Genomic DNA, 23,875 nt, shown 5'->3' on the forward strand with positions numbered 1-23,875 from the left:
GACACCTCTGCGCCTCTCTGTATTAGGCGCTTTTTTTTAATATGGATGTGAGAAAATTATCATGAAGGGCCATCGATTTGCTTGCCAAGGTGTGCACATGTCCTGTGAATGCTTCCTGTCACATTTAATAAGAGAATTGAAACAATATATGCTGTTTTATTTACTCCTTTCTGTATCTGCCTGCTGACAAGAGCGAAATGCGCGAAGTGGAATACTACGTTAACGAAATAGTGACAACAAATGATTTTAATTTGGCACCTGCTCCCGCGTGATCGGCAAGTCCTAAATAAGATGGCGTCACCCTATCGGCATTGTGCACTGGCATCTATGCTTTAGTATCGCCTTCAAACACCAAGACACTCACGTGGTGCTGCGATCGCCGATCTCAGGGACTATGGCGAGTATATGAAGATCCGTAACCTGGTACGGCTATAGAAGTGGCCATCTCCACAACCGTGCCTGCATTCGGCAGAGCACTAGACAACACGAGAGAATGAGCTGGTGCCGGCTCAGTCAGGGTTAGTGCGCGCTTGCTCTTAGACCAGGAAACCTCACCAACTGGGCAAAACACGTAGTTGCGAACCTCATCAATTGAGCATAATGGAAAAATGCTACCATGCTCCCATTTGAATCATCTTTTGCAGTCTTCTAGGAGGAAAAACGGCTTGATTTTTTACGCATTAAAATAGAATGCTAAATCATAATTTTCCAACCAAAATATAAGAACTGATTTTTAAAAGATAATTGCAATTTTTTGAACCGCTTCTTTATAAGTCACATGTTCGAACAAGTCCAGAGGCTGTTGGATTTATTCTGTCTTCCTTCTCGCGTAATGTCAGTGAAACTCATTTACAGGCAAAAGTCAGCCTGTCCAGCTAACACCGTGGTCCAGCCTTACCGTTTTTTTATAACTTCTGTAATTCAAGGCCACTTAAGAGTTCCATTATGAAAACAGACCACCAGACATTAAGCAATATAAGCAACCATAGGTTAATGTTCCCACCACATGTTTGAACAGCTGCCCACCTAAACTCCTTGTTTTTGTACACACAGCCAAGGCCTGACACTGGCTTACCGCGGACATCTTTCTGCGGACGTTGGCGTCTATGCTAACTAGAACCACTTCAAGACCGCCATCACGTTTCTGTTTCGTTAACACCATCGTTATACCTAAGCCTCACGTACAACACCTGCCTTCTTTGAAGTATCATGAATTAATAATATAGAATGAAAATGTACCTCAATGAGGATGTTATGTACCACTTGCTGCAAGGTGAAAACATGTTCTTCGTTTCGCCCACGTCCAAGTAGCTCATTATGTATCCCAGGTTCCATCCACAAAGTCCGTCGTACTCAGGAGGATACTGGTCATGGGGTGCTCCTAACCTGCAAAATGAATCCCCGAGACGTGTACTGTGCACGGCGGAAGTAAACACCATGAATGAAAATCACAAGGACTGAGAAAGTGGTTTGAAATTTGTAATGTAACTTCGCAATTCGCAATGTAATTGTAATGTAACTTCGCAACTTCGCAACTTCGCAATACTCTATATTAGGAATTAGTTTAGTTTTATCTGAAGGCAACCACCACTGCTTGCATTATATATTTATTACTTAAAGTTAGAGTAAATTTGATGGTATGTCTGAGCTTACCGAACAAAAATGCGAGCTGCTTGGATATAAGTAACTAAATGCAATTACAGCCCCTTTGTTATGAAGGCTTGGTACTTACATTTTTCTCCGTCGCATTTCAACATTTCAATATAGAATCATTAGGCATAGTTTTCGTCACAGCTTTATGTTGGCATTCTGTATAGTTGCAGTCCAGTTGAGTTAATCCTTGTTTAATATCATTGGATGTTTCAGCAGTACTTATGGGTTTTTTAGCTGTTGGAGTTTCCGTACGTCCATCTGCAGTCGTGACGCTAAACTATCTACCCTCTTATTGATTCAGGTGCCTGCGTAAATGATCTCAAGTGTTTCTTCAGCACTTGCAAAAGTCGTAAAGCACTAGACATTTCGAAACGCAATTCTGATGCAAGCATATATCTTTTATAAAGATGTCACTGGTGCCGAAGAGCTGGGTCGTAGTTCGATTTTGTGAGCAGTATCGGCGTAGTAAAGGTTATGTCAAAGAAGGGCTAACGGATATTACCCCGCTAATGGAGTATAAAAGCAAAGAAGCGATCGCAGGCGTACATCTTTCAAGCAGCATGGTGTACAGCAGAGGTATAGGACACTTTAATAATATACATGCTTTGTTTAAAGCCAGTCTCGAAATCAAATTTTGAAGAGGCGCCGAAGCAGACTCATTGTGCGAATACGGGGCCTGTTTCACAAAGCTTTTTGTTAGCCAGTCCTCTTAACGGTTGTCTGGCACCTTCCAATTTTATGTCGAGCATTAGGATTGGTTCGTAGATGCCCTCACGAAGAATTCTATCGTAAGAGCATGTTGAAAATAGAATAGAATAGAATATATGCCTAAGGTCTATATTCGCAAACGTTTCCGATGTTAGAATTGCTCGGAAGAGCAAATTCCAGCCAATTCTGATGGTGGACCACAGGCGAATTCTGGAGGGGGGGGGGAGGGGAGAGCCCCTCCGACCCACGATTCATAATGGCCCGCTGTTTGGCTGGCATGGAAAGTTGTTTTCAATCAGAACATCCTTGTTGCTTAAGTACTGTTGTACTCGAGGTAGGGTACGCTTGCTGAAAAGCATCAATAGTGAACAAAATCAATGTATCCATTTTTTGTTTTGCTTCAAAACCGAGAGGTGGTAGCTTTCTGGGGATGATGCTCGCGTGAGAACATGGCAGACGGTTTCCCAACATTTTCCTGACTGGCACTAACCGGCTTTTACTCTTTTTTTCTCTTCTGCAAATCCTCGAAGACGATAAGACCGGCGCCTTCTAAGCGTGGCGGAAAGTAACATTTTCTGCTCACCCCCAAATCCTTACTACTATGAGCAGCCAAATTAGTGAACGTCTTGTTTTTGAAATAAAGGCAGAAATATGTCTGGGACGAGATTTTTTGGATGATAAACAGCCTGGCAGCACAACAAGCTTACTAACAGTTAGGCGAAAACCATAGGAGACAATTGTATAATTGAAACGATAACCCCCATGGCCCAAATGTCTGACGCCTCACAGCCATGACGCGGCTGCAGCCTTCTTCTCACGCCGTAGTTTTTGATATTTTGACCGATGACTGCTTGGCGCTGGGTATGTTTCAACTGTTTTCTTTGCTACATAAGTCAGTAAAGGCTGCCAGCACTTCGGATGATAGCCGTATTTGCAGCAGCATTGTAATAAAGTACGGGCCAATTATTTCTTCATCGGTGAGTAATCCTGAGAGGGTGCTCGGCATTGAATTTGACTTGTGGGTTACGAAGAGGCGCCGAGAAGAGATACGTGGTGCGCGTCTTCCGTCGACAGTCCTCGAGGCTTTTGCAGCTTGCAACAGGGACTTGATTCCAACAATCCACTTCGGCTATAAGTGATCGCTATTCTGGCAATCAGCTTTGTGACAGTAGAGAGGAGCTTTTCAATTCTTCGCGGGCTGAAAACTTGGATTCGGTCAGCAATGGGAGAGGAGCAATTGCTGGGCCTTGTTTAGCTTGTCATTCTCCTAAACATCGCTATTGACGCGAATCAAGTGGCCGATCAAACCGCCCACAGTGGCAACCGCAGATTGCCTGCTGTCTGTATAATTCATTAACTTATAAACGAGCGACAAGGGCTTTCAATTTTTTGTATTACTGTCATTTACCTTATGAACTCTTCACTTACACGTCAGCAATTGCTGAGTTTATAAGTGCTAAAGACTTCCTGAAATCCATCTTACGGCTGTGCATGTCCTTATATTTGACGTTGTATATTTTCGTTTGAAACTTGCGGCATTAAATTATTTAAAAAATAACGCTTGACGGCGAAATGCTCAATTTGTGTTGTAATATCAAGTATGCACTTGATTGTTGCTTTTCTTTCAGCTGAGGGTTTTATATAGCCCTCTAACAGCGGATCCCTCTAGCAGGCGTTCCTTTTATTCTTAATACAGTATTGCGCAGAATGTACAGAATGTTTTCCTTCATGAAGAATTTTTGGGGGAGAGTGTATTCGACCACAATGGTCCCACTACGTATCAGAAAAGCTGCTTTCAGTAATAATTAGAGTGATCAAATTACGGTGGTTGTGCTCAGCATTGCCCAGCGATCTCAGTGCACATAGTCACATGAATTGATTGTTCATGGTAGCTCGACTGTATACGTGGTCGCTTGAATGACGCTCGGAATACCCGTGTCTTAGTTTGTCTAGCACAGACATTTTTCAACATTTTTTACTTCGTGCAAGAGCGACCGTTTACAAGCATTATGCAACACATTGGGGTTTTAGTGCTAAATATACAAGGAATTCACATGCGAACGCAACAAAAGTGCTACTGTTGTCCGCGACTTTGTCTTAATATATATTTTACGATAAAACAGCAGTCCGAAATATTGTGCCAACAACGCCGCAACTGAACCCTTGCAACGTTATGCATAACAAGTCTTTTGCTAATCCTTCAGTACTTGGCCGCCCCGCACTGAAGACTTAATTATGTTTACAATGTCGGCACTGTTTCTGTTCCTGACACATAACTTCGCTTTAGCATCAATATTGCGTGAATTCCGGTATTGGAAGCACTGGTGCTAACGTCATTCTCCAGGCAAAATTTGGCTCAACTGAAAACAAGACCCCGCCTCGGTGAGCTCACACAGCTGGGAGCATTGATTCGACGTCGACTTCTCGAGCATGGCACAAGAAAAATTTTGAAAAAGCACCGCTATGCATCCTCCCGTTTCTCTGGAGCAATCCATCAAATCGGAGCATGTAGGATGCGAATGAGCGTGAATGAGCTCACGCTGGAAAATCTTTAGCGCGTCAACACCCCCCCCCCTCCTTTCCCTTCGCAGTATCCGTGCTCCTGTTGTCTTTTTGCGGCAGGTGATTATTAAAACGTTGGATCATATTGCCATACTTGAAGCCAGTCTTCCAAAAAATACAAAACCACTTCTGGTCTTCCAAAATGATGCAGCTGTTAATTTTTGGAGTATTCGATTTACCCATATTTTATATTTGACGTTGCAGTTGAAATGCCGAGAAGAGCAACTGCTATTCCCTTATCATGACTGTCACGCCCTCGAGCTATTACTATAATTGACGTCGCTCAAGAAAGTATTCTAAAGGCATGGGGATTACAGTTATCGGTATTTCACCGTCACATGTGTGGATATAATCAGAAGTGGAATATTCCAAAACATTCACAGCATTAGCTTTTACACGCCGGTGACCTGACTGAGAACGAAAGCTTTAGCAACATTGGAAAGGTTCACAGTGGACATACCATAAATTAATAGGCAAGTAAATAATTTTTTTAAGTTAAGAAAAAAATGAATCTTGCGAAGGGCGAACGCATGACCCTGTGGGCCATCTCACCCTGCATTAAGAAAGTATTTTCGAGCTGCAGCTCTTGAAGAGTTCGCAAAGTAATGTTTGCTTTTGTCCTGTCAAATGTTTTCACCGGGTGTTTCAGCGAACACTCAAAAATGTTCAAAGATTGCCTGCGGCAGATAACACAATTCTAGTTCATAAGCCGGCCTACTCGAAGAGTTGGACATTACTTGCAGAAAAAATTGAACTGCATAATCAACAAATAACAAAAGTTCACTAATTAAGTTTTTCACCGATTACCTTATGGCCCATACTGCAATTTACAAATGCTAGCCGTGGAGTTTGCAAGGCGGATCTCCACGGTTAGAATTTCTCAATTGCAATATGGGTCATAATGCAATTAGTTTAAAAACTGAACTGGTGAATCTTTCTTAATTGTCGATTATGCATTTCAATACTTTGTGCAAGTAATGGCCGCCTCTTCGAGAAGACCAGCTCACGAACTAGAATTGTGCTATCTGCCACGGGCCACCTTTAAAAATCTTTGAAAGTATTCGCTGAAACGCCCAGTGTAGTGCGACCTAAATCCCACAGCATGGTGCAGATGCGTTTCTTAGGTATAGGTACAGCGTTCGTAATGAAAATGAAAACAAATGTTCCGCGCAAAACGAACAAGAGCGGACAGAACATCTCCATGTCTTGTGCACTCTTTATTGCACCGCTTTCATTGTTTGTTTTCTCTATCTCCAAAATGCGGTACGAAACCTGTTGGCTTTCCTGTTAACAGTTTCACAAGAGTTCACTTCCGAACTCTAAGAGTTCGTAACGATAACCACTGATACGCGAATGCATATTTTAGCATATATAGGGTACGGACGGATATCTGGATAGTAACGGTAGTCTCGATCTTTCTGTAGGCACGTGTGACTTCACTACGTCTTCCTTTCAATTTCTATACTAAATATATAAAAAAATTAATAGTACATCTTTTTATACTAGTTACATGGCCACGTCCACTTTTCCAGAACGTAATGTGCGCAATTTCATGTAATCTACCCTGAGCACGAGGTCGCGGGATCGAATCCCGGCCACGGCGGCTGCATTTCGATGGGGGAGAAATGCGAAAACACCCGTGTACATAGATTTAGATGCACGTTAAAGAACCCCAGGTGGTCCAAATTTCCGGAGTCCCCCACTACGGCGTGCCTCATAACCAGATCGTGGTTTTGGCACGTAAAACCCCATAATTGACTTTTTTTTATGTAATCTACCCGCTGCGGTGGCTTAGCGGCTATCCTGTTGCGCTGCTAAGCACAAGGTCGCGGGATCAAATCCCGGCCGCGGCGGACGCATTTCGACGGGGGCGAAATGCAAAAACGCCCGCGTGCCGTGCATTGGGCGCACATTAAAGATCGCCAGGTGGTCAAAATTATTCCGGAGTCCCCCACTACCGCGTGCTTCATAATCAGATCGTGGTTTTCGCGCGTGACACCCAACAATTTAATAATTAATTCACGCAATCTATCTGAACATGCAGATTTACGTTATCCTTCTCAGGCGATATTGAAAGAAATTGGTCTGAAGTTAACAAAAAAAAGAAAAAAAGATCAGTAGCACGAAATCAGCGAAATGTAAATATCACTCGATAACATGCATGCGCACCTGCAACAACGCGCAGATAAAATCTGTGATCGCCGCGCTGAGTCGACATTGTCTGCTGTTTTACAGACGGCGTATATCATGAAAATAGTTCATTACTTCTTTCAAGCAAGAAAAGCCGTCTCGGCTAATACTATCGCGACACCACGCACAGTGACCCTGCGTTGAATATTGTGAAGATACCAGGGAGTAAAATGTTCTGTGTTTTCAGTGTACCCAGGACCAGTCATCTGACAGTTACTATCTTGGTTTGTATTTAAGGCGCTTAAAGATAAACCAAGAAGGGCGCCCACGCGATGCATCATTTCTGCACTGGCCACCGAACTATGAGGAACGTGCCGTGTTACTCCGCATTCTACGTCAGCGGCACGCTCCTGGAAGATGGTGCAAACCTATGCCCTGGGGCACAATGGACCGGCACCCATTACTGGATGGAGATTTTGTGTGCGCCATCACATGCTGCCTACTGCGTGAAACTGCATAGGCCATCATATGCGGAATTCAAGGGTTGTAACAGAAAACTATGTTTGAACTGTGAGGTGATCGAAATTGCTTTGTTTGGCTGTGACATGTGATTTCGTGTTTCCTGGGACGCCGTGGAGTAGAGATATCCTGTGGATAGGAATCTTGCGCCTCTTCCTACTGACTACAGCCACTGGGTGCTCGTAAATGAAACGTTCTCCTACATTCGGCATTACGTAAACCTTCAACGCCGACTGTGCGTACTTTACAAAGATGTGTGACCGAATACAAAGAACCTTACGGTCATAAGTGCGCTTTCGGATTGATCGGCCACTTTTGCTAATAATATGTCCAGCATCAGGATTGGTTGGAATTTGATCTTATGAACAATTCTAGCGTAAGTGCTTTTTGGGAATATGGGCCCGTTTAAAAAAAAGCTCCTGCGCTAGATTTGTTCTTAAGAAAAAACTTCAATCAATCATGATGCAGGACATAAGTTTAACGAACGCGGCTAGCCAGTGACAAAGATCACTTACGAACAAAACATTCTGTGGATTCAGGGCATCGTCTTTGCTGTTTCAAAGGAATGAAAGCAGAGGTTCTGCACTATTATATCTATTTTAACCATTTGCACTCGTGATGTGCTTTATTTTTTCAGTAGTACTTCTTTCCTACAAAAAAACTATAACGGTTTACAACGCAGCCACTTCAAGCTTCACAGATGCCCTTCAGCCGCACTTCGACCGCAGAAGACGGGTGGCCAGATTTTCAAAGCTTTTCCATTGTAGGTACAGTTTAACTGTGGTACACACTACTCACGGAGACAATATCCAAGCTGCGTGTTTTTGCTGGAAAGAAGCATTTAAATTCCACCGGAAGGTAGTGAAAGAGGTGTGAAAATGAGTTGGGAGCCAAATAATCTTCGAAGGACTGCATGACATGCCGCTTAATAGTAGGAAAGGTTTCCTGAACTTCGAGACAGACGCTTATAGGCATCGAACCTACGTATAGTGCTGTAAGTGCTTTGCGTTCGTATAACCTTCGGATTGTATAGCGCAGACGGAACGACCACAAAAAAGTAGTCGTTGTGGTCGTTGTGGTCGTTCAGTAAGCTCTGTACAATTCGAAGATCATGAACCAACAAGGTCACATTTCCACTATCTTGAAGTACGTATAACGCTGTATAGAGCAGAAAAAAAAGAAAAAAGGAAAGAAAAAAAGAGAAGGCTGTACAGAACAATTATTTGTTACTGTTAAAGATACGACTAGCATACTCTTGGACTAGTAAGACATTACGCATTATACGAAACATGCCATACAGCTAACGCTTAATTTTCTTGATGGAGGCATGAGATTTGTAGACGTAAAAGTATAGCCTTAAAATGAAACTTAATTAATCGCTGCAGTTTAGAACTCGATGCTATCATTATTTGGAAAGCAAGGCGTAATATTGCTTTGCGTTTATAAAAAACCTTGTTTCATTTTCAGTATAGTCTTGCCCAAAAAGTATGCCCCGGCTAAAAGTGTGTACTTACATGTGTCCAAATTCGTGCACACCGACATCTAGGCCAATAAATGAGCCGTAAGTATCTTCAATAATGAGAGCATTTTGTCCGTAACTGCACATTCCTCCGATGGGCGAAGCACCTGTAAGATTACAAGTGCTAATTTACTTTGCTTTTTTCCTTCTTTGCTGTTAGTGCCGTAAGTTTGCAGGCGACTTCGCATCACTTCCAAAGTATATGTCCTGATGGGCTAGTAGGCTTGACATAGTGCTACTTTACAGCACAAAAACAGTATAACCACATTAACAAAACAGTACAGAGCGCCGCAATCACATACTCACGCGTTCTGTTTTTCCACGGCTCATGCGGGAGAGAGGGGGGGGGGGGGCTGCTGTCGCCTGCTTTGACGGTGGGTAATGTCATGTTTTCTGGGCATTGCTCGTCACCTTGGTTATGATATGGCTTACCTTGGATGGAAAATAGGACTGACGTGCTATTCTGCAAATGCTAGCAATTTTCTTGAGGCATGACGTAGATATGACGTGCACATAATGGCACTCATACCAACCGTAACCTCTCGAGTATCTTTTGTAACGTGACGCAGTACTAACCTGTTGTTTTAAAATCTGAAATTATGCAGCGAACGTAACGCTCTCGAACAAGGAAAACAGTTTTCCTAATAAAACATGATGCCGATCCCACGCACTGTGGGAATCGATGTAAACGAAACTTTCTGTGCTTTCTGCTTTGATTGACGACAATTAGCGATGATGTTGGCAGTGAACGTTTAATGTATTCAATGTTTAGTCCAATACAAGAGCGGTGAGTGGATGTTAAACGTTGCCTTGCGTGCACCACTGCTGTTTGTCGGCGTAGTCCACAGTACAAACAAGCGACGCGTTTGCTTCAGGCGTTGTTGTGCGCCATCGTTCATATCGTCGGAGAGGGTTGAGAATTTATATTGCCTCATATGGCATGTTGCATCGTGGAAAAAGTGTTAAAGTTTAATTGAATTATAGGACTGTACTTGCCAAAGTGACAACCGGATTATGAGACATGCGATAGTGGCAGACTCCACATTAGTTTTGACACCTTTGTGTTCATTAACGTGCACCTAAATCTACGTGCACGAGCGCTTTTGTATTTCGCTCCCGTCGAAATGCGGCTGCCGCGATCGCGATCGAACGCACGACCTCGAGCAATGCCATCGCCGCAAAGCTACCACCGCGGGCACAGCAGTGTTGATTTGATGTGTGACCGCTTCCGCAGTGTCGCCTAGACCATGCGGTGTTTTAATGCGGCTCTGCGTCAGCAAGGCCTGCGTCAGTTGTCCACTTGGCAAATTTCCATGGTGTTTATTTTTCAGAAATAGCAGAAACGTACCGTACCCTACCTTAAGTTCTCCCGCAGCCGCTGTCGTGGCTATAGTAGTAGAGTTTCCTTGCCTCCCCACGTCACCTTTTCCCGCTCCTGTCCTCCCCCTGTTTGCTAAATGTGAGCAAACCGTGGCAAGGCTCTTATTCACTCGTTTCGTAACTGCATCCGTTATACCCATTCGCTGCCTCCTCTCCCGATCTCCTTTCCACCATATTCTATCTACCTCCCGTCAGGACTTGCACGTTAGCAGAAAAACAAGCGCTGCCGTTTCTGTCGTTGATTTGCGTAGAGTCACGAATAGTTATAGCTGTAAATAGGCTAATGTGGCGATGCCCATGGAGCTCTAGAGGCAATGGTGCAAATGCAAGGCGATAGAAAGGACCAAACGAGTTCCTCGTGTCGCCTTTCCGCTCTGCAGCGCTCCTTCTGGTGTATACAAGCTCTACACCCCCCCCCCCCCCCCCCACCCATCTTCCACGAAGCGGTGTGCAATACAGCAGCAGCCGCAGCAGCAGTGGAAAAGTCGAGTGAAAAGGCCGTGGAACTTGGTAAAATGGAAATGTTCGGCGCCGGTACTGCGCAACGGCGAACCGTGGCCTACGAGAGTGCACGGTTAAAGTGCACCAGTGCTGTCTGGAGGTCACCAAATGCATCGACTCAGCGGGTTCGGCTTTCGGTAATGTTTGTAGCGGTTTTATCGGTGTTTTGTGCTGGCAAAGTGCATCTCCGTTAGTTAACTTTACCTTCTCAGTCTCTACGTTGTGGTAGGTGCCATGCACGTTTTTTGTTTGTTTAGTCTGCGTCACGGTTTTGTACCGTCATGTTGGCAACACAAGCTTCGATGGTGGCAAGGGCCGAGCCTGTGGATCGTTGTCGCAGTCTATGGACTGTGTGGCGGTGATGTGATGATGGTTGTTTCGCCAAATCTGAAAAGGCAAGACAGATCCAGAAGCTAACGTGGTGCAACATTGGGCAAGAAGGGCTTCGTTGCGATGTGAAATTTGGTCTGCCCGACTTGCGCGCCTTTTATTTCTTTTTAGTTTTCAGAAGTGGTATAGTTAACTAAGTGCTTACCAGTGGTTCAGGTGTACCCCCCCCCCCCTAAAAAAAACGAGAAGCTTGCATTGAGTAGCCCTTCAATAAGAAGTTCCTAAATATTAAAAAGCAATTCAACCAGATGGGGAATGACCGTTAGTAGATGGAGTGGCCTAAGCTTCGTCCTTGAGGCGTTAAACGGCTTCGTGACTTCGCAAACTCATCTTCAAGGAGGTGCTGCGTTATACATAATTAAATAAAGATTAGTAAAATCGCCCGACGGCAGCATTCGAACACAGTATCTCTAGCGCAGAAGCTCAATACTGAAACTATTATGCCACGGGCGCTCGCGTCGACTAGCTGGTTCGAACACACCTAAGAATTTCTCGCGGGCAAGCCAGCGCGTTGAGACGCCTTGCACGTTTCGATTTCACCACCTCGACAGGCGGAACAGCTGGAATTAGTATCGGTTACCATTGTTTTTGTTTTGTCACCGATCTCGGGACATGCGGGTGTTAAAAGAGATGAGGTTGGAAGACGCATGGCAACACAGCAAGCAGATTTTAATAGCACTAAAACTCAAAACTCAAACTAAAACTCAAGCACACTCATACACACTGTAAGAAAAATACTAAAAAATGTGCAACCTAATCCTTAATACACAGTAAACATGTCCTTAATTCCTACTACACTAATTCTGGGCGTTTTCTCCACGAAATTCAGGCAACTCTGGCCTACTGCTATCTCGCTACAGGAATGGACTCCTCTTACTCAGTTCGTCGATGTGTTTTTCGTATTTTACCGGCGGGAATCTCGTTGGGTCTTTCTCAATGTCGCTGCTTTCGCTGACTATCGCATAATCGTGTCTGCCTTGATGTCGGTCCGTCAACTTGAAGTTCACCTTGGTGGAAGCCCGTAACGTAACCCGGTCGGTGATGCTGACGTGGCAGAGAGGCCTGATGGGTTACGCCAAACGACGTGTTCAGCCGCCAATTCCGTCCAGTTAATTTCGCATGTGCCGACGTGGCGTTCTGGGGATTACCGAATGCGCTGGTCTGCCGATGAAGGGGGATCCTCTCTGGAGTGCCCGGCCCTGCAGTGTGATGCTGCAGCTGGCCCAAGTAGCCTCGCTCGAACGTCTCCGAGGTCGACGGCTACACCTCGGACTGCTCGCATCAAGGACTCGGCCGAACCTCGAAGTCTCCCGTCGCCAGAGCGTAGCTGACGATGCGACCTTCCTGAGCCAGAGCCACGTCGATAATGCTCGAACAGTGCCGTTTCTTCCTCGATTACGGCTCGGTTCACGCGCCTCGAGGTCTCGTGCTGTTTGGAACGCTCAGTTCACATAGTCCTTCTCTTCTTTTCTTTCGCTGCCGGCCTCTTACTCATGGCAGTGGTTGTGCACGTTCGCAGAGTCTTACTGCCTTCTGCATTTAGAAAAGTAGAGATTGCTTTAAAATTTAAGTCAATGAAGGCACATAAAGGGTAATAAAGCTACAATAGTGTCTGAAGCCACAAGCACGAACCTTATACAAATTCATGTACTGATCATCATTCCTACTGTGGCTGAACGATCGCAGCGCCCGAGTTCCATGTAGTAATTATTGTAGGAAAGTCTATGGACCTAACAGGTCGTTTCGCGGCCAGGTAACAGTCTGACCAATCACACGGTAGCACGGTGGTGGTCTGCCTCCCCCATGCCTCAGAGCTTGTCCTCTTACCGTCCATTCATACAATCGCGATCAACGTTGTTTTTCGCACACAACCTATGTGTTACCGTTGCCGGCTGCTTGCGTCCACGCCTCCACGAGCTGCTGCGGTTGCTGCTGCGCCGGAGGCGTCAACACCTGTCAACATCCGCATTTAGGCGTCTCGCTTTACCGGTCAGTTATTTCTTTTGCTTCTCAGTAGAAATATTTTTCTTGCTTCGCGCCTTTAGATAATTGTTACGGTGTTATATCAGTCCGTCTTGAGCAGTGGTCAAAAAGGGAAGTGTCTATTCCTGGATTCCTGGTCCGCCGTTCTGTTTATGCATTCATGAATATTTGAAGAGCGCTTGTATTAGTTGCAACGCTTAAATTTTGGAAACTTACTCAGTTCATCTACGATTGGATGTACAGCACTTTTAAGCGCTTGCTCACCGGCTGCGTAATATCACATGCTTGTTTTATGAAGGGCAGTTCATTAAGTGTAATATGCGCATTTGGAATCGTTTAGCTGAAATGTTTTCGCCTAACTGTACGCGGTGACTCCCACTGCGCTAACAAATGACCTAACAAATGACCAGCTTGGCTTATCCGGGACCGACAGCGTTTATGTGAATGAACATCTTACGCAGACTAACAAACAGCTTCTTGGTGCTGCTATTGCCCGCAAGAAAGAAGTGGCATGGAAGTTTGTCTGGACGAGCGGGGGCAAGGTTTTCGCGCGGAAAGATGAACGCATGGACGCTGTTAGGATTCAGGACCTAGCTGATCTTACGAAGATGACTAGATAATAACATTATTCCGCAGCATGCTCATCATTCCTGACTTATCACGATGCTTTTTCCACCAGCCTGTACTAGATACAAAACTGATCATTTTAATTCTAGCTTTAAAAGTGCCAGTAAAATATATTTCTCGGCTTTCCATTTGAATATCCGTAGCATGAAAAATAAGCGCGACGATCTTGATTTATTTCTTGGGTCGCTGTCGGTGGAGTTTGATGTTATGCTTTTTTCTGAAACATGGTTTGGCACTGATGGAGACGTGTGTTGCTTCGATGATTATACTTACAATGGTTTATCAAGGCCCCATGGAAGAGGTGGTGGCCTTGCCGTATATGTTAAAAAATGTCATTCGCACTCTGTTGTTAGCGATGTTACAGTCACAAATCCCAACGTTGAGTGCTTAACTATATCCTTACAGAATATAATTGTTGTGGCTATGTACAGACCCCCTCAGGGTAACAAATCGCAATTCTTTGAGTTCTTGGAAAGCCTTCTCACTTTCCTTGACTCCACTAAACTACCTTTCGTTGTAATGGGTGATTTAAACATAGACCTATTATCAGATGATTCTCATTCAAGGGAATTGCAGAGCCTCATTTCTTCTTACGCCTGCATAAACTATATTACTTTGCCTACTCGAATAACTTGCAACACAGCTACTCTGTTAGATATCTGTATCTCAAATGTTCAGCTTCCACACACTGAATCCGGACTATTATCCTTAGACATTAGTGACCATTTGCCGATATTTTGTTTTATACCTCTCAGATTAAACCGAGTAACAAATACCGTTACGCATATGACTAGAGATTTTAATGATGTTGCTCTCAACGAGTTTCGTAATCTAATTGAAGATACCAATTGGGAATCTATATACGAGATATGTGAAGTTAATACAGCATATTCTGAATTTATTGATATCTTCTTAACCCAATATAACGCAGCTTTCCCACAAATAGAAAAATTAATGTCAAGAAGTTTAAGAAGCTTTGGATGAACAAATCACTTTATGCAAGGATAAGAAAGAAAAATAAAATGTATCATGAGTTTCTCCATAGCAGAGATCTAGCTCTGCTTTCTCAATTTAAACAATTTAGAAATAAACTGAACAAAGACTTAAGAAATGCTAAATCTAATTATTACATAAGCCATTTTTCTCGAATTCAGAATGATAGTCGTAAAGTTTGGCGAGAGGTTAATAACTTGAAAAACAAAACTAAATGCACACAACTTAGTGAAATAACCACAGCTAATGGTAAATTAACTGGCCTTGAGCTATCAAACGCCCTGAATGACTATTTCATTAAGGTCGGTTCACCAAATATTGTTACGCAAACTTCGGTTGATAGTTTTATGAGCCTCACCACTCCATTACTGAATTCTATAGCACTCGCACCAACAACCCCTCAAGAAGTAGCTACACTTATCTTTTCTTTAAAGAACGATGTATCTGCTGGATATGACGACATAAAAGTAATTCCCTTAAAGTATGTATGCACCGCTATATGCGATGTCTTGTCATACATTATAAACCTTATGTTGTCAACAGGTGTCTTTCCGGACAAATTAAAACTGGCTCGAGTGGTGCCAATATATAAAAGTGGCGACATAAATAAACTGTCTAATTACCGACCTATTTCGGTATTACCGGTTCTATCGAAAATTTTTGAAAGCGTTATTAATTCTAGGATTGCTAATTTTCTGCATAAATACAATGTCATTGCTGATTCACAGTATGGGTTTATAAAAAATAGGTCCACGGAACAAGCGCTGTTAGTTGTTAAAGACAAAATAATAGATAATATTGAATGTAAAAAATATACGCTGGGCCTATTTTTAGATTGCCGCAAGGCCTTTGATTGCGTACATCATGACACTCTCCTTAAGAAGCTTTGTGACTACGGGGTTCGCGGTATTGCACTGAACCTGTTGAGAAGTTATCTGAGTAATAGGTCCCAATACGTACGAACAAATAACATCTCCTCTTATACACAAACAATAATGCATGGTGTCCCGCAGGGATCAATACTGGGGCCTTTATTATTTATTACATATATTAATGATCTAGCCGATATACATAATTCCCCAGATCTGGTAATGTACGCTGACGACACAAATCTTTTCTTTTCTTCCCGCTCATTAACTGCCCTCCAAAGTATGGTCAACACTTATTTACTGAAGCTTCGTGATTGGTTATACGCAAATAAGCTTAGTTTAAATATAAATAAAACAAATTACATTCTCTTCAAGCCGATCAATACCGTGGAACGTTATTCTATACAGATTTATTATGATAACACAAAAATTAGCCAGGTTTCTTCTCAAAAATTTCTCGGCGTGTGGTTTAATGAAAATCTTTCTTGGTCTGGACATATCTCAAAACTTGCTTCCGAACTGAGTAAAATTGTTGCTCTGCTTTTTAGGATTTCTAAACTCTTGCCTGTTTGGTGAAAGGTGTCAATGTATAACGCACTGTTCTTTTCAAAACTATCATATTGTAATCTTGTATGGGGTACGACTACGTCTTCAAACTACCATAAACTACTGCTGCTACAAAAAAGAGCTTTGCGGGCTATTGAGGGCTACTATGGTCCACCACAAAATTTACGTACACAACCCTTGTTTGTTAAACATCGCATACTACAAGCTGACCAAGTCTATTATCTACGGCTGTTGCAATATATTCATCGAAACCGCTTGTACTCTGTAACTGACAGGATCATAAATTACAACTTTCGTAAGGTAAAATCACGAGTTCCGTGAACACGCACGAATTATGGTAGACAAAAGCTAAATTTTCAAGTACCCACAGCCCTCAACAAGTTTCCCTTTACTGATGATTTCTGTTTATCTGAAAATGTGTTTAAGAAAAACACGAAACGACGTTTGATTGAAGGCCAAATTGAAATGTAAAAAAAAGAAAAAAAAAATGTAATCCACCGTTTTCTTATATGTACGCTTTTTTTTTCTCTATCTATCTTTGTTGCGCACAAGTAGTGCAGTCGCATATTTCTTGTCTTAATTCACCAGTCATGTATGCATTATGTTTGTACGTGTATGACTTTGTATGCTTGAGTATTACCTTGCACATGAGTGTCTTTTTCCCTAATTAAGTTTCACTGTGCGCATTGTAGCATTGTTTTTGACATATTTGTGGCACCTTATATGCACATTTTCTTTTTCTCTTTTTTTTTACTGCCAACTGTATGGGTACCGGGGCCTCGTCAGGCCTTACCGCCTTTTGTCCCGGTCCCCTCTTTTCTTTGAAAAGAAGAATAAACTTCACTTCACTTCACTAATGTCGTTTCCGCATGACTCGTTTCATGCTCACTAAATCATTATTCTTGCAGTTCGAAAAGCGCGAAAGAGGTCGACCAAGAGGTGAGACAGATGAATCGGAGCACTGCGATCTGTCGGTCGGTGGTCTTAGAAGTACTGCTGCAATCATTAACGTAAGCAATTAATTCGTAGATCCTTTTGTGTAATAAAGGACAACCCAACATGTGCATTTCTTTCGCTCAGATGTAAAACTTAGGTGATGTCTGTAGGTAACAGCACTGGATGCAGATAATGACCATGGTATAATGTGCCCTAACCCAATCAATCAGCAGTAGTTCAAAATTCTCAGAACGCTCTAAATTAAAAATAGGAATCTGGGTAATATGCGTGGAGGCATGTACACGGGTGTATGTTTTTAGTGTGTTACTCGCCACATACAACAAAAAATATTGTTTTAAAATTATTTAAGACCTTATGGCTCACAAAGGTTGATAGAGCAGGCGTTTTACTCTTGCTGTTGCAACTCGTATGTTTTAGAATATGCCAAAAGCGCTGCAACGCGCCTTAGAATAAAGTAAACGGCAATCCTGAAATGATTTTTTGTTGTTGTTTCAGAGCCTTCTAACCTGGATGCGGTAGGCCGTTGCACGTTTCGAGGCGAATCAACGGGCATTATCAGGCGTCTTCAAGCGAAAGTGTCGAATTACAGAAGTGCAGTAAATAATTAAGGGGAACGCAAAGTGCCAAGTGTTGTAGAGAAAGATATAAATCCAAGAAAGGAAAGACAGGGATGCCAATCAAAAGAAAAATACGGTTTGTTACGCTACACTGGGTGGTGGGGGAGGGGGACATAGACGTAGAAGGAAATAAAGCGAGAGAGAGAGAGAGAAAGAGAAAGAGAGCACATGTACACAATCACTGCTGTTCGTCACAGAGAATAACAGTTAACACTTGTAAGTGCTAAAGTCGCTCGTGCAGGTTTGTTGTCCGTAATAACTGCAACGATGCATTTGTAGCCCTCTGCTGCGGCGGCATCTGAGGTCCGTATTCTAAAATGATTTATTCTGACAATGGTGTGGCGTCAATAAGGACTACTTATTCTTCTTATAACTACTTCCACCACCATGTGTGTATGTATTGGGCGATCACGGCCGATAGCAATAGTTGCCGCTGTAGATGCGCATATTGGCAAATCAAGACAAATCCTGAGAGGCGGAGCTTGATTAGCTGTAGTGCGCGAAGATTTATCCTGCAAGTGTCTGCCAGTCCGTGCAAGCTGTACTTCACAAAGCTGAGAAAGGGAACCCTGTGTGTGTACTGACATACACCAAGGTTTTCCGCTAAAAAAGTTCAACAGATGGAAAATTTCTGTCAGGTGCTGAATCGTGTAGGCCCCATGAGAGCTCTAGGAGAGGAACCTATTGATAATATTACCAAGAAATCCGGGAGACCTTGTGTAGGAAATGATCTTCCCGTTGAGAGAGACGGCGCAAAGTGCTATTGGTTGGCGAAAAATGCCACCAGTGCACATTTTTCTGATGATATTTCAAAGCCTGCGAAGGTAAACCGTTGTCAGTGTAGCAGCCTTCGGAAGTCTTGCAAAGTCTTGCGCGTACCTGAGGACATGTCACACCCGAAGTCCAGACATATATGTCGTCTGAATACATTAATACGTTGATTTTACTTGGCAGCAGATCAACGATGCCAATGAGCGTTGAGGATGAACAAGGCGGGGCTTAGTACTCCTTCTTCAGGAACATTCCCGCGGGTATAGTATTGTGTGGTTGTTTCATTTTCTTAACGCAATGTAGGGGTCGCCGAGATGCCTCCGATTGCTAATCGGAATGAACCAGCAGCCGCTTCCACGTGCACGGTGCAATGCTACTTGATGGTGGTGCCACAGTGGACAGGTGATGTTCAGCGTATCTCGGAGCAAGCGTGGGCATGGCTTTATAAGCCAATGCTCAGATGGATCCGGGGAGAGACTGCGACAGATCATCGCGGCAAGCACGTGTGCGAGAGGCCTGAGCGCCCCGCAGGAGCCAAGGTTAATCAGCCAGCAGACGGGGACGATTGCAGGAAGAGTGGACAAGTTTTTTGAGTAGCATTCAATCCATTATATGTGCGCGCAGTTCTTTCCAGTATGTAAGGTTTAATAAGTAAATATCGCTTTGTTCACGTACTAAAAGATGAGATTGTACAATACAACCTTGTGTTCTTGTTTAGGTCTTTCACTCTTACTACGCTAAGTATTCAACATGGTCACAGCCTTCCTTGCTCGTTTTGAAGACCCTATGAGAGAGTCCATCTGACGCTTCCTGCGCTGGAGCAACCTGGAACTCGGTCTTTTTTGAGCTCTATATGTCATCAGTGCAGCGTTTTCGCACGACAAATTCATGCCGGGCTGCCGTGAAACACCGGTAAAGCTCAACCAGGAAGCTCAAGTGCTTTAACTAGTCCTTGCAGTCAGTACAATGGTTCCTTCGGGCTCTGCCATGCCGGTTTGTCATACAACACTGGGACCCCAAAAATATTTATAGATGCGTTCTGACACTGTCGTGCGTTTGTAAGAGATAATGAGCGTTTCCACCATTTCAAGAAGTGAGCTACCATGAGTGAAGAACATATGCTGTCATAGGCTGCCCTAAACGAGGCCATTCCAAGCCACTGACCTTGCGTGCCGTCTTTTTTTTTACCATATAGCGACAGATCTGCGTTAGTGGCTATGGGCCTTCATGCTTAGATATCGAGATGCGTCTCAAAACGACTGCCACGATAACGGTCAAACTTTTCTGCCGTGGAGAGTTGAAGAGAAGCTAAAGACTCGTGAAAGGGGCAAGCAGAGCAGATAGTACCACTAGTTTGGCCGGAAGCGGGCAGCCTGGGCGCCGCGACGACTTTCTTTTCGATTCTTCTTCTTTCTGGGGTTTTACTTGCCAAAACCAGTTCTGATTATGAGGCACACAGTAGCGGAGGGCTCGGATTAATTTTTACCACCTAGGGTTCTTTAAGTTGCACTACAACGCAAGCACACAGGCGTTTTTGCATTTCGCCTCAATCGAAGTGCGGCCGCCGCGGCCGGGATTCAATCCCGCGACCTCGTGCTCAGCAGCGCAACGCCTTGGCTAACTGAGCCACCGCGGGGGGTTTCTTTTCGATTCATCCTGATGTTGAAAGTATGTCGGGGGTCTAGTCGAAGATGGCAGATTCCGTTAGAAAAAGTTTCACTTGCTTTTCCCGTATAAGGTATGTTACTGTACTGTGGCTAATTGAGGCTGCTGACTCATCCTATGCCCACCGTCCGCTGGACATCAGGAAAAATAACTCCCTCCACATGACGCTCAATTGACATTAGCCCAGCACTGCGAATTGAAGGGTGGCAGCCGGCAACTTAGTCCATTTATCAGTGCCAAGTGGATCATCAGTGCCAAGCGGCCAAGTGGATCAGTGCCAAGTGGCCAAATGGATCAAGTGGAAACGGCTGCACTTGTTTGCTTGTAGTTGGTGTTGTGATAGGCTGAACGAAAGCAGCACCACTTTTCCACGAATACTATCCGTGGCGCGCGCGTGTGCACGCACGCATGCACGCACACACACACACACAGACAAATTTATTCAAAGGTTGAAAAGCACCCATGCCAGCAAATGAAAAGTTTTCAAAGAATAGAAGGGGACACTTGACACCGATTAAGGCATCGACATCTGGACAAGTGCCACGTAAAATAACCAGCCTGGTGCGGCTAATTCTGCCATGTGAATATATCGACGAATTTAGAAGCATTAGCTAATGATGGTGAGTGATGAACCAACTCAGCCATGCGGCATTCGTCGAAAGGTCATCCAGGGTTGCAGGTTCGAAAATAAGTAAATGTGTACCCACAGCAAGGTCAACGCCCTTGCCGCGGATCTGGCCTTCAGATTATCCACATTTAAGGTCTTCAAAATGCTGCGTCGTTGTCATCTTGTCGAGCCCACCATCAGTAGAGGCGAGCGGCATAGTAACAAAGCAAGTGCCATACCAACGAACCCAATTTTCATTTACGACATCGTAAAAGGTCTCACGATTACAAACAAGGAATTTTATAAAAATGCATAACGTTTCTGATGGCATTATAGCTGACAAAAAGTGTCGCGGTCTAGAGGAAAAAATGTGCTCTAGAGAATAGGAGCATTTACTTATTCCTAGGTAACTTTTTATAATAAATTACTACACGAAAATGAAGTGGTAGTCTCGGTAGGCCTTGATAGAATGTCAATGAAACCGTACTTGCCAACTGCCCTCAAGTTTGAGATAAAATTTACAAACTTGGGTTCATTTTGCGATTTCATGTGTGTTGTGTCAAGTCTTACCAAAAAGAGATTTGCGAGAAAAGTTTTAAAGGTGTTAAAGGATGGCGCCGCATAAGATTGCAGGAAACTCATGCAAGAAAGAATAATCGGTGGTTCGTGTGTTGCATTTTTGGGGCAGCTCAAGACTCCATACCACAAGGGTATGCTTCCCCCGGGGAAAATTATGCAGATATGTCCTTGAAGCAGGTGAAATCTGAAACAGCAGAGTCGCTAAAGAAGTAACTATGTTGTAAAAACAACCTGTTGATTTTCACTTCTTTTGGTTGCTATAGATTGCTGCTGCTTGTGTACCTCATCTAAAGGTAAACCACCGTAAATAAAGCTCGTATGTATCCTACAAAAGGTATGTGCGCGGAATAAGAAAAAACATTCATGCTATTCCCTGCCACCTCTACCCTCTCTTTTTCATGTCCGCAAGATTTTTACGAATTTTATTGTTCACAGGTTGGCAGGCATGATTAAACTAGCTAGGCAATGTATAACTGTAGATTAATTTGTCCGAGCATTTTTATTTGGCTCCGAGAAAAGCCCATCAAACATATATAGAAAAAATCCCGCTACATGGTCTATACTGACCTGATACCCTTCTGTCCCATGTGCCGCCTACGTCACCAATCAAGTCCTCTCTGAAACCAGGACAAAGAAGAAAATTCATCCAGATGCACTTTCTACAGATATCTGGGGGAGTGTACACGACCTCCACAACTCGCAGGGAAAACCATTTTTGTGGTCCTGGTCTTGCGGAGACATGCCCACTACATGTATATTACAGAACTACATATGGTATAAACAGAGAAAACACGGGGAATACGGGGGACGGAAATTCAGGACGATGAGCAACACGAGAAAAAGGTGAGAGCAGGAACCAATGTTGCGACAAGTGGACTTGTCTTCTTCAAGGCGACATATGCTTTGTCGCCTTGAAGCATATGTCGCCTTGAAGCATATAGCATATGTCGCCTTAAAGAAGGCAAGTCCACTTGTCGAAACGTTGGCTCCTGCTCTCACCTTGTTCACTAGCTGCTCATATGGTATAGACAAAACATAAGTGAATTGCGTGAAGCGAACAGAGAGTGATAGAATGAAGTGACGTGCGTCGAAAACTGGCGCAAATTTCTATCAATCGTCAGGAAAGCCAAACGAAACATATCACCCGGGCGCACATATAAGTTAACTCACTGAAAATCTTTAGTCACACAATATACCGAGGAAGAAAGCACAAACCCAATGAACAGATACAGATGAACGAATAACGAAGAAAGCCTTACATGTGTCCTTATTGGGTTCGCGCAATTCTTTTCCTTCTTGTAATAAACAACGCAGTCAGACAAATTCTTAATTATTACGTACATGTATGTCGACGCACAGTGAGAGAGATGACTGTTGCTTTTAGTAATTTTGGAGGCCACAGTAAAGAAGCACGCCTTGCTGAGTGCCATAACGGATGTCCCACGTAACTTGAGCCAAACCTTAAAAATATGCAAATGCAACGTAGCTGGACACAACCAAGGTAATGTTGTTTGCCGTCGCTCGTAGATCATCATCATCATCAGCCTATATTTATGTCCACTGCAGGACGAAGGCCTCTCCTCGCGATCTCCAATTACCCTTGTTTTAAGCTAGCTGATTCCAACTTGCGCCTGCAAATTTCCTAACTTCATCACCCCACGTAGTTTTCAGCCGTCCACGACTGCGCTTGCCTTCTCTTGGTATCCATTCTGTAACTCTAATGGCCCACTGGTTATCCATCCTACGCATTACATGGCCTGTCCAGCTCCATTTTTGCCGCTTAATGTCAACTGGAATATCAGCTATCCCCATTTGTTCTCAGATGCACACCGCTCTCTTCCTGTCTGTTAACGTTAGGCCCAACATTTTTCGTTTCATCGCTCTTCGTGCGGTCCTTAACTTCTCGAGCTCCTTTGTTAACCTCGAAGTTTCTGCCCCATATGTTAGCACTGGAAGAATGCAATGATTGTACAGTCTTCTTTCCAACGATAGTAGTAAGCTCCCAGTCAGGATTTGGCGATGCCTGCCGTGTGCACTCCAACCCAATTTTATTCTTCTGTAAATTTTTTTCTCAAGATCAGGGTCCCCTGTGAGTAATTGACCTAGATAAACGTACTCCTTTACAGGCTCTAGGAGCTGACTCGCGATCCTGAATTCTTGTTAACTTGCCAGGCTATTGCAACATTATCTTTGTGTTCTGCATATCCATCTTCTACCCAACTTCTACACTTGTTTTTGGCATCGTCCTACACAAAAGGACGATGTCATCTGCACACCG

General features: G+C 43.7%; 1 protein-coding gene across 1 annotated transcript in view; it reads right to left on the reverse strand.

Moving 5' to 3' along the window:
• Nucleotides 1-23,875, reverse strand: part of LOC119437468 (A disintegrin and metalloproteinase with thrombospondin motifs 8-like) — a 257,356-nt gene that overhangs the window by 49,877 nt on the left and 183,604 nt on the right. Inside the window, exons 9-11 of the mRNA XM_049660591.1 lie at nucleotides 22,165-22,214; nucleotides 9,087-9,198; nucleotides 1,240-1,386 (exon numbers count right to left, since the gene is read on the reverse strand). Coding sequence (XP_049516548.1) covers nucleotides 1,240-1,386; nucleotides 9,087-9,198; nucleotides 22,165-22,214 — 309 coding nt within the window. The remainder of the gene's footprint in view (nucleotides 1-1,239; nucleotides 1,387-9,086; nucleotides 9,199-22,164; nucleotides 22,215-23,875) is intronic.

The sequence above is a fragment of the Dermacentor silvarum genome, chromosome 1 (assembly GCF_013339745.2).
Source record: "Dermacentor silvarum isolate Dsil-2018 chromosome 1, BIME_Dsil_1.4, whole genome shotgun sequence".
Lineage (NCBI taxonomy): Eukaryota > Metazoa > Arthropoda > Arachnida > Ixodida > Ixodidae > Dermacentor > Dermacentor silvarum.